This window comes from Mytilus trossulus, chromosome 9 (assembly GCF_036588685.1).
Source record: "Mytilus trossulus isolate FHL-02 chromosome 9, PNRI_Mtr1.1.1.hap1, whole genome shotgun sequence".
NCBI classification, from domain to species: domain Eukaryota; kingdom Metazoa; phylum Mollusca; class Bivalvia; order Mytilida; family Mytilidae; genus Mytilus; species Mytilus trossulus.
The window spans coordinates 51,703,058-51,715,449 of record NC_086381.1 but is presented as its reverse complement, the minus strand read 5'-3'; the positions used below and the strand labels follow the sequence as shown (position 1 = coordinate 51,715,449).

At 33.1% G+C, this 12,392-nt stretch overlaps 2 protein-coding genes across 3 annotated transcripts in view; both read right to left on the bottom strand.

Moving 5' to 3' along the window:
- LOC134683084 (uncharacterized) overlaps window positions 1-12,392 on the bottom strand; it is a 29,958-nt gene that overhangs the window by 15,346 nt on the left and 2,220 nt on the right. The gene's annotated exons all lie outside the window — the stretch shown is intronic.
- LOC134683083 (uncharacterized) lies at window positions 2,957-5,797 on the bottom strand. Its single transcript, XM_063542144.1, has 3 exons — window positions 5,248-5,797; window positions 4,245-4,421; window positions 2,957-3,876 (listed from the first exon to the last, which is right to left on the bottom strand). The coding sequence occupies exons 1-3, from the start codon at window positions 5,695-5,697 to the stop codon at window positions 3,364-3,366; spliced, it is 1,140 nt and encodes a 379-aa protein (XP_063398214.1). The 5' UTR covers window positions 5,698-5,797; the 3' UTR covers window positions 2,957-3,363.

Sequence of the window (12,392 nt, the reverse complement as noted above, 5' to 3'; positions counted from 1 at the left end):
GGGTACTCATACTCAAGGGATAGCGAGGAATCCACTAAATGTTTTCCATCAGAGGACATTTCTCCTATTTCTTCGTCAATGGGGGAATTAAATGTCAATGGCATTCAAATATCTAGCACAACATTTGTTTCTCAAATAGAATTCTTAGAAGTTGTATCAAAAAAACTTGCCTGTAAAAAAGTCAAAATTATGACAAAAAGAAGGAGACATAGAAGAAGAAACTTCTACCGCAGAAGATAGATTGACACAATTATTTTGATATTTCAGGTTCACAACTGGACACAGTCGGAAGAGGTTCTGTTGATTACTTTGAGAAGTGATATAGAGTCGAAATTTGTTGGTGCCAAGGCTCATGAAACACTATGGAATGAAATTCAAAAGAAAATGGAAAAACAAGGGGTAAAAATTTCTGTTGCTCAAATAATAAACAAATGGAAAAATATGAAAAAACGTTACAAGGAGGTTATTGATGCAAACAATAAAACTGGAAACAATGCTGTTAGTTGGAAGCACTATGACAAGTTTAATGAATTGTATGGGAACAAAGCTTCCACAAAACTGCAAGCATCTTATGATTCGGGTCTTCAAGGAGCATCAGCTCAATTACATGCTAAACCTAACGAGGGAGAAAACAATATTGCTAAACCATCCTGTTCTGGAAAAAATTCTGTTGGAAAGTCTGCCAAAAAAAGAAAACGGGGTGATCTGTATGACATTATTGAAAAAATTAATGATAATGCACAGGATTCATTAATTGAAATAAAGAATCATAATGAGAAACAGCTTCAAAAACTTGATAGATTTCTGGATCTCTATGAAAAGTCAATTTCTGGTAAAGGTAAAAATGATGAGACTGATTAGGACAGAAATAAATTGAATTATTTTGACATTGAGGGTTCTCATTTTATTTTTCCGGTCGAAAGCAAAGGAGCTGTGATTTTAAATTGTTTCTTCTATCATAGCTAAGCTATATATGTTTTAGTGAGATTATTTTTGGTTAAAAATATAGATTTATGGATTAAATCGAAAATTATATATTTGCTTTTTGAAATGTTTTTCCTGTTTTTTTTTGTATTATTCTTGATAAAAAATCAGGGTATGTGTCGGATAGAATTTATTTAGTTTTATTTTATGTTTTGCTCTTTGTCTCGCCTGTAACGAAAAATCATGAAGGCGACATAACGACGATAGATTATCAAAAAATCTACTGTGATGTTAAAGTTTTATACTTTCAAAAAGTGTTTTCGTTAAACATTGTTGGATATTCACAAAACTTTTCCTATATTAAGAATGGTGTCCAAATTCAAATTTAAAAAAAATAAAATCACAATTTTCTGAAATTTAGCAGATAACTGGACAAAGTGCTTTTTTGCTACAAAATTCTTTGTTAACCCTTAAATTAAAGTTTTATAAACTGCCATAAAATTGTCAAAGTAATGCTGGCATCTTTTTAAAATTGGCACACAATATTATTACCAGAAAGATTGTCTCTGGATATTTCTTTTAATATGTTTATTTGGTACTTTTCAGATATCTGGACTTTTTTTTTGCGATTATTTTAATGTTAACTATGCTTAAGTTTTTTAAACTTTGATAAATTTGTTTAACCAAATTCAGATCCTCACAGATATTTATGGGCTGGGTTAATTTTTGATTTGCAGGTGAGATGAGGTTGTGCAGAAATTGTTGATAAAACAGGATATTTAAGTTTTGTTATAATTTTTACTTTTGTTTTAGATATGTTTATGTACTGTTAAAATGTGTTTTTTTTTCCATTTTGTTGATTAAACATTTCCATGATTACTGTGTTATTCTTGAAAATTATAAGATATATATATATATAAATATATAATCCATGTAAGTTGCATAAATGATCAGTATGAAATGTCTAAGAGACAACAACACAACCAAAATGTACAAGACCTAAGGCCACCAATGGTTACGCCTCTTTCAATTAATTTTTTATAGTGAGTCTTTTTTATGTTGTAATGTTACACTACTGTCTCAGGTTATGATGAAAGATGGTGCCTGTTAAAACATTCAAAACCTGCTGCATATTATATGCACCTGCCCTAAGAAAGGAGCCTTATGTCAATGGTTGTCGTTTGTTGGTGTGTTTCATACATGTTTTTAGCTCACCTGGCCTAAAATGCCATGTGAGCTTTTCTCATCACTTGGCGTCCGTCAACATTTCACTTAAAGGACTTCTTCTCTGAAACCACTGGGCCAATTTGAACCAAACTTGGCAGCAATGGTCCTTGGGTGGTCCTCTTTCAGATTTGTGTTCGATGACCCAGTTTGTCATTCGAGATGGCCGCCAATGCCAAACTTAGTTTAACATAGGACCCTATGGGAAAATCACAAAAAAATCTAATTGCTGACACGATTTGAACCAAACTTGGCAGCTATTGTCCTTGGGTGGTTCTGAACCAAACCTATAGGAGTGTAAATGTTTCTTTTTTTAAGGATGTTATCCAATGATACCTCATGGGAATACAGGTGAGCGATACAGGCTCCAGGGAGCCTCTGGTTTGTTTCTGGTTTTCAATACTAGTATATAAATTAGACCGTAGGTTTTCCCCGTTTGAATTGTTTAACACTTGTCATTTTTGGGCCCTTTTAGCTTGCTTGGTGTAAGCCAAGGCTCCATGTTGAAGGCCGTACTGTAATTGCTTTACTTAACTACATTGTGTCTTGGATGGATAGTGGTCTCATTGGCACTCGTACCACATCTTATTTATATTAGTATAAACTTGGAAAAATAAAAACATCTTCAGTTGACAACAAATACTTGCTTATAAGTTTTGTTGTGCAAAAAAGATACTTTAGACTCCTCTGGCCATCTGTCATTTTACTATGTTTTCTGCACCATAACTCAAGTTTTCTTTGATTGATTTTTATGAAACCTGCACAGATGGACGACCATGGAAGCTAAATTAAAAAGAACACAGAAATGTATTGACTTGTAGGTCAGAGGTCATTTGGTTTATTAAAAAGAAGATATGGTGGTAATACAGGTACTACAAATACCCTCTCCAAATTTCTATCCACAGAAGTCACCATTTCTAAAATGAGATAAAAATTGAAGATGTTTTTACAGAATAAACTTTAAAAAAAAAGAAGTTTGCCTGGATGGATTTTCATTATAAATGCACAGAAAAAAGCTTCAGTCACAAAAGGGATATCTACTATTATTATTATGTTTGTCAAACATCAAGGTCACATTTTATAGAGACAGTTCTTGAGCGCTTGTCTTCTTTTTGAAAATTAATTTTCAAAAATGATCGTACAGAATCAAAAACACTTTCTAATGCCATTCTGAATGAACTCTACATTTTAAACCCATATTGTCTCACAGAAAACTTATGCTAGTGTTCTCATAAGATTTTCCCTTACTCTAACTCCAGCATTATCATTTCTGAAAATATTTTGAAATCCATTGGGGTGACCATCTTGATTGTCATCAATAAATTGTTCAATGTCCTCGTGGTTAATTATTGTCAAATTATGAAGTATACATCCACATACAATAATGCCAACAATTGCTGAAGGTTCATGTGACGTAACTTCTCGGAGACGCCTGAAGCGACCCTTTAAAAGGCCAAATGCCCTTTCAACTACTTGTCTTGCAGATGAAATAACCTTGTTGAACTTCTTTTGCAAGTTTGAAAGGTGTCCATTATCTTTAAATGGAGGTATTAAATAGGGTTTAACTGGATATGCACTGTCAGCAATCAGGAATTTGTTGCAACCAAATATTCTCCCATTTTCTGCCCTGTCTGATAATGAGGAGTTTCTAAAAACTCGGGCATCATGTGTACAGCCTGGCCATCCTGCGTATACATCACGGAACATAAGATTATGATCCACAACAGCCTGAAAATAGGAATGAGAATTGAATAAGACTAGGTAATACGTTCAGTTGATGTGTGCCACATTCGTTTATCACAATACATTAAAACCTAAAAACGCCGTGTGAATTGCAAATTGTTATATACTAGAAAAAATACTTTTCTCCAAACAAAGTTGAGTCCCAGTTCGGACAAATTCATGACAGCTTCTGAATTTTTCATCACATTGTAAACACTAATACATGCAGTAAGATTTGAAAAAAATATGGGGTTAAGTTAAATTATGTTTCAGTCACCTTAAATAATTTTCATTGGTATTCAAATTTGCACATCACCTAATCGAAATTCTAGGTAAATGGTAAAATCTAACATGATGCACATATATGATATTACCTGCAACTGCATGGACGGAAAGCCTTTTCGATTGATGTAGTCTGAATCCCCCTTTGGACATGATGCTAGGCGAATATGACTGCCGTCCATTGCACCAATGATTCCCACCATTCCACTTTTCAGCTGAAATTCTCTACTTATGCTATCCTGTTCTTGGAGATTTGGCCACTTGATCAACTGAAGAGAGAGATAAAAAGAATTTTATTTTATAATACATATGCAGTGGCGGATCCAGAGGGGGGGTTCCGGGGGTTCGCACCCCCCCTTTATTTTGGCCGATCAATGCATTTGAATCGGGACATATGTTTGCACCCCCCCTGCACCCCCCTTTGCCCTGGGCTAGCACCCCCCCTTTCGAAAATTCCTGCATCCGCCACTGCATATGTAATACTAGTAGCATACATAACTATTTAATTTTTGAACTTATACAATCTTTAACCCTAATACCACATTTATCTGTTTGTGAAAGGGAGTGGTATGTTGCCACCGGTCCCAGAAAAGTCATTGATTGTAAACGGTAGATGTCCTAAGTGCTTGGAATTGGCTTCCTATTTCGATATATTTGGTTATGAGTCCTTCTTTTATAAAAGCTTTTTTTTGGTTCTCTATTTTCCTAACTATTTGGTCCAGATGCTTCCGATTGATAGGTATAACTCCTTGAAATACGTATGTGGTATTTTATATTTTCAAAAAAAAAAAATATCCCTTTTAATCTATAGTCTGTTTTCGGATGGCGGGGATTAGCAGCTGAACAACCGTGTGTTGCATCCTCTAAAACTCGGGGAGATAGAATAGAATAAGCAAATGATAATGCTCAAAGTAAAATGGTGTTTTTTTAACATTTTTCTTGAAGTTTGAAGCTTTCTACAGAGCCATCGATATAAATTGTATTTTTGATAAAGAAATTTATATAAGCACTGTACATTTAATTTGGTTAGACAATAATATAGATCTACTTATTATGACTAGCTATACTTAGTCTGTAGTTAGACTGATAACTTACGTAACAGAGATTATTTAATATAGCATTTACAACTGTCTTGATTACGTTAAAAACTGAAGCCTTGCATACACCAAAATAGTGTCCAATTTCACGATGTGACTCCATATTTGCCATATAACATAAAAATATAAGAAGTTTTTTGTCTGGTGCAATGGGCTCCTTCCCTCTCTCAATATCTGGTACGAGATCGTTTTTTAAAACATCTAATATTTGTTCGAATGTTTCTGCGCTGATCCTAAAATGAGATTGAAAATCAACAGGAGCAAATGTTGGAATAACTGTTTCTGCGTAGCATGTAATCCGTGGAACATGGGGTCTACGGAGCAATGCTGCTATTGTTATAGCTAAATTATTCAGTTGCGTGTGTCTAGCCATTGCTAGATTTTCTAGGCCCGTCATATTCTGTATGAACATGAAACATTGCATGTTGTTGTCAACTTCGTCCTCCATGTTGAGAGTTACTCTAGTATCGAGTTTTCCGTTCACGTAAAAGACTGCGCGCGCACAGGCATTAACATAACCAGAGTAAGTATAGAGTAGATAAATAAACTCGCCCAGGTATTTAGTCGGATCTTAACACGTACGTGTGATTTGTTTAAACCGGTTTTCGATCAAAATATACGAAGAAATGTCAAAATGTTTAGGACTTAATTAAATCCGTATTTCGGTAAGATTGTGCAAGCATACGATTTTTATTGCGTCTTACACTTTGAGAAGCGAATAATCTGTAACTACTTTGTTCAAATATTGTGTAAAAACGTTAATTTTGAGCTATGAAAGTCAAGTGACCAGAGAATTTTTCCTGAGGAAGTTTTAAAAAAGTGCAAAAAAATATGTTTACAGTGGGTTAGCTTTCATTAGTCTTCACTATCTATAGATTAACAACTTTTGGTTATATTTATAATTCAGAATCATCATTGAAGGTGGAGCGCGATTGCGCAGTTAATTAATTATATGGATGTGCCATTTGTATGATGAGTGACATTCCGTGGTATTATGTGCCAATTCGAAAAAGTTATACGAGAATTGTCTCCCCTTAACAGGTTCATTTTTTTTATAATTATGTTTAGGTTTCTGATATAATTTTGAATAATTACAAAATGAATCAATGCAATATATTTCAGTTTTTGTTATTGATGTATCAAAACAATTGATGTACGAATATAATTTCATAAATTTGAAACGTTTAAAATTTTTACATACCAATATAAAGAACTTTTTATTATTTTTGAAATAGACTATGAATAAAATTAGCATGAAATTACTTCCCTTCATGATAGATTGATTGGGAAATGAGCCAGAGTTAACTATTTGTGATCACAGAGAGGGACTAGCAAGCAAATTTTGATTGCAGCTAATTCATTGTTTTAACAATGTTCCACTATAAACGAATGTTATTTTATACAAATATAAGGACTTAGTTAGCTAAATCTACAAATTTTATTTGAAATTATGAATTTTTATTGCAATAGATTAATATGCTAAATGAAATTGACAACTTCGTGCAATGAGAAAGGCACTCGAAGGGGATTTTCGGTTAACAAAAAAAGAAAATGACTTTTTAATCATTAGAGAAACAGATTCTTACATAGTAACTCGTGGATTATCGGATTTATCCAATCTCGATAGTTAAATTATAAATTTTAAAGTACTCGCCGAGGCGGCTCGGACTTTAAAATTGATAATTTAACTATCTCGATTGGATAAATCCGATAATCCACTGGTATCAATGTAAGAATCTATATATATCTCGCTTTCCGTCACTTACGTCGAAGGCCGGTGTGACAAAAATAGATTTCTAATAGACTTAACATTTTGTATTTTTTTATGATTTGACATCAGCTAAACATAGCTGATAATATATATTTAAATTAATATACAAAAAACGGCACGGTCACTGAAGTATCCAAGAAAAGGGAATTATCTACGAAACAGTCGGTAACAGTATATCAAAGAAAAACTCAAAATCTACAGAAAATTCGTCATGTAATGTCAATAAAAACATGAAAAAGACATGTTTAAAAATATGTTAGAGGAATCAATTTCTAAAAAAAAAAAAACTTACATTGACTGTTGGAAAATTGTTCTAATCACTTGGAGAAATAAATAAAACTTTGTTGGTTATTCGATTTTTACGGATGTGTACATGTAATTGTGGTTTTCCTTAAGGATTATCAGACACACATATATATATAAATATGTCTCTAAGATTATGTACCCTTGTGATGATTCAACGCTAAACATTGAATTTTATAGAAATTCCATAGCCTTTCCTTTTGTAATCTCATATTTTGCAATTGAAAACTCATCAGACGGTAAAGCTGACTTTCCCTCTTTACATCAAATTTCAGAAATTCTTGTTATATAGTCCTCGAGAAAAATGTGAAAATTCCAAACTTGATGTCATGGGTAAAATGTTGTAAGTTTTCTGTTTAAAGATGAAAGAGCAAACATTAAAACAAATTATTTTGAATTTTGCAAATTTTCATAAATTTTCTAAAGATTACCTATGTTTTACATTTGGTTCATTATAAAATGTGAACTCTTTTAAAGGTTTGAATATCACAATGGAAAAGTCTAATTTTGTAAGGTCACTCGAAAGTATGAATATGTTCTAAATTGGTCAGACAATACTTGGTAATGTTTTATGAAGATTTAAAAGCCCTCAGCTTCGCCTTGGGCTTAAATCTTCATAAAACATGACCAACTATTGTTTAACCTATAAGTATAACCTAAGAGTGTCATTCAACTATTTATGGTCTTTGGTTTATGATTTTAATAGAATCTATTCTTTCAGTACATTTGATACTTTTCTTTTCTGTCAGTTCTTCTAAGATCTTTTAATACTTTGATTTTCTTAAGGTTCATGTGGACCCTATGGCTAAAATGGCCGTATTATCACCTCAAAATTTACTCTGAGTACAGACAAATCAGCGCATCTGTAAAAAAATTCAGGCATAGCATGCCCTAGATAAATGAATTTTAAGTATGTTTTATGTTTTAGAAAAATAAAAACTTACCAGGATTTTGCCGTGCACTTTTTTTCATTCCTACAGAAGGTGCCAAAATAAACTAAGTTGGGAAACTGGTTTGAGAACTTCCCCACAGGTAAAAATTAAAGTGAGCATTTTTAATTGACATGGACATTAGATGGACAATAGATACCTGACAATAATTGGTTATTTAAACTGTGTACCCGAGTGGACCATATCAAGGTAAACTCAACTGTTTGTTAATTTTATCATCTTCTGCAGAGACGAAAAAAAGTGTACGGCAAAATCCAGTTAAGTTATGAATTTTCTAAATCATACAATGCATTTGAATTCTATTTATCTAGGGCATGCTATGCCTTAAAACTTTTCCATGTGCACAGGTTTGCCGGTACTCAGAGAAAAATTTGAGGTGAAAATACGGCCATTTTAGCCATAGGGTCCACATGAACCTTAAGGTTCATCATAACAAACGGACAAATATGGCTGTATTTACATGCCAAAAATTACTCTGAGTACAGACTTACCTGTAAAGTATGAAAAGTTTTAATGCCTAGCATCCACTAGATATAAATAAGTTAAATCCATTTTGTGCTTCAGAAAGATAAAATCTCTTTTGAATTTTGATGGGCATTTTTTTTCCTTCATGCAAAAGGTGTGAAAATTGACTAAGTTGTGGAACAACTATGAGATGCTCCCTCAGGTAAAAAACCGGTTTGTATTGTTTTCATTGTCCTTAATTGACATGGACACTAGGTATCTTCACAACTATAGGTGAGTTAAAGAATTTATCTGAGTCAGTGAGTGGACAGTATCAAAGTAATGCAGGTGTTTGTTTATTTTTGCACCTTCTGAAGAAAGGAAAACAAATGCCCAGCAAAAACCAAGAAAGATTTTATCTTTCTTAAACACAAAACGCATTTAACTTTTATATATCTAGTGGATGCTAGGCATTAAAACTTTTCAAACAGCACAGGTAAGTCTGTACACAGAGTAGTTTTTGAGGTCAAAATACGGCCATATTTGTCCATTTGTTATGATGAACCTTAAGTTGTCTACATTTAGAATGTCCGCCATATTGTGTTCAACAAGGATTTTGCATACAAGACATAGAAATCGAATTTTTGACCTGAAATTGCATTTTTAATGAATAAAAACGAGTAATATCTCTTATTAGTATTCTTTATTAATGTATAAAGTAGTAAAAACACAATAAAAACACCTATAACACAATTAAAAATCTTGTTCTCGGGATATATAATCTTGTTTTCGGGATATATAGACAATAACTGTTTAGTGTCTTTAAATATCAGCTGTATTTGTACGAGGCTAGGAAACAAGGTGTATGCGAGCTTTTAGCGAGCTACTACACCTGTTTCGAGCCGAGTACAAATACAGCTGATATTTAAAGACACTAAACAGTTATTGTCTTTATCCTGCAATTATTTCTGTAAATTGTTTGTGTTTTGAAAAACACAAAAACTTACATATTGAGCATTTATTTTCGATTTGTAATCCCTTGAGGCCCGCGTAGTAATATCAAAATCACACATTACGCTGAAGATGGATTCGCAAAAAAAAGAATCTCGAATGGTCAATAATAATACATCGCTCAAGGTGAATAAATATCTATTTCAACATAACAACTAATTTCAACAGTAAAAATTAAAAACAAAACATAGTCCAATTTGAAACAGAAGTGTACGAGTTGTCCTACGCTTCAGACTTGACTTTCACTAAACATGCATGCTGAAATTGACATGGCTGATTTTGTAACACAATCATACACATTCAAGTTTTGAAATCGACAAGTGTCATCGTCATTGGAATGCAAGTGGAATACACATTCTGAGGTCACACAGGTTCAAACAATACTCAGTCCGGCAGTGGGCGGAGCTTAGAAGCGATATCTGTATAGTATACAGATACAGCATAGCGATATCTGTAGGGCTGTATCTGTATAGTAGGACACCCAATTGCAGGATAATACGTTTTTCTCGTAGTTCTCGGGAAATCGTGGTACCGGAAGTTTTCAGTAAACAGGAAAAGGCATCCATTGCCAAGAATCTGTCCGGTTTAAGGGAGATAACTCAATTTGATAACAATTAATTGTATCGACAAGGACGATAACCCATCCTCGCTCCACATGAGGTTACTTGAAAATTTGACATGTGCGATAAGACGCACAATTGAGGGGTCGAACACCCGCTGTTTTGTAAAGATAATTTCAGTGAAAACCAATACCAGATGTTATCTTTAAGATAATTTCGAATCATGTTTTCTGTATTTTGTTGCAGTTTGTTAAATTGATTGAAGGCCGGAGAGATCTTCGATCTATGTTGAAACCCGGGACTTCTAAAGAAGATTATAAGTCCCAGTTAAAACGTCTCACGATGTTTGATCTCAATTGGTAAATGTAAGATGCATATAAATAAAAATAGGCACTCATACCACATCTTCCTATATCTATAACTGGTACCTCAAGAATTCGAAATGTCTTTCATTTTATATAATTTCAAACATTCATCGACAGTTCAAAATTATTAAATTTAACAGTATACTTTGAGTGCGGATAACAACACAATTCCTCGAGTAAAATAAAGTGTTGTTGGTTAATGTCGGTCATATTTTTTTTCGTAAATTGTTTTGTTATGAATGTAGTCTTCTCAATTGAATAATTTTTATATATTTTTATGTTGGGGCCTTTTATAGCCGATTAAATGGTATGTGTTTCCCATTGTTGAAGGCCGTACAGTTGCCTATAATTAAATACGTCCACTTCATTTGAACTTTGGAGGATAGTTGTCTTATTGGCAATTATACCACATATCTTTGTTTTTTTTAAATATTTTTTTGGATGTGTACTGGTGGATTATTTATCTTCAAATCGGTACTTTAGATCTTTTGTATTCTGTAGATAAGTTTCATACCAATCTGACAAGGAAGCCTTTTCTACTAATTTCAACAGTTTTGTCGTGTGTTGTGCTTTCATAACACATATATACATTTGAGCACTCACAAACATTTTAACCCTGCTGAATATCACGGTTTCTAGTTCCGTTTTATAAAGCCAGGAACAAATTACTTGTAACTATGTGGTTGTCGTTTCTTGCTGTCTGAAATATTTATTTTCTTGGTGTTATTGATTCAGCATATACCAGTTCGTTTAATTGGGTTTCCCCCTATTTTCATTGTTTCGACATTTAACATGAGATCTGTTATATAGCACGTTTAACCCACCGCATTTTTGTGCTTGTCCCAAGTAAGGAACATCTGGCCTTTGTTAGTCTTGTGTGTGTGCGTGCGTGCAAGTTTTTTTTTTTTAAACTTTGGTTCATTTATGTTGCGGAGTTTGGTGTGGCGTTCTTTTTGCTGAAATATAGTTAACAATTTTGTGTATAGGGTCAAACTAGCGCACGCGGAATATTCTTGTGTTGCATTTAAGACCAATTTGTGGATTTGGGCCGTTTTTTGCTCTTTGGTCGGATTGTTGTCTATCTTTTTTACACATTTTTCGTTTCCATTCTCGTTGCCAATCATACCACCTCGTCTTATTTTGTAAATTATCGTATTAACTTCTAAGTTAAACCAGAGATATAAATAAGTAGTTTACATATATCTATGGCTCTGTTTAAATCATTTATGAAGGAACAGAAAGTGTTTCATACATTATGATAGTCAAATTATTCAATTAAAGTTTACAGAACCCTATATAGTAGTAGCCTGTGAATTTCGTGGGTGGAGAGTAGGTCATCCCGTTAAAATTATAAAATTAAATAAAGTTATGTCTGAAAATGAAATCTCGGAAATTTTATATTTATTGACCCTTTCCTGTTTTCAATAAAATAGTACAAGCTTCCAGCATCGTTTCCACCATATATCCACATGTATATAGCCTGAAGCTGACATGTTAATTGTCATGCAAGTACCTGTTCAAAGCTAACAATCGTTATCGTTTTTTTTTATGAAATTATTGACTTTTTATTTAATATTGTTTCGGTTCAATGAATTTTAATTCAGTTGAAGAGCTTGGGCCCATGATAAAATAAAATGACAAACCAATTCTATAAACAGTAGTTTATTTTCAATTTATACAAGAACACTGTTGTATTTAGAGATATATGTTAGTTTCGATTATTTAAGTCACCAACAAGT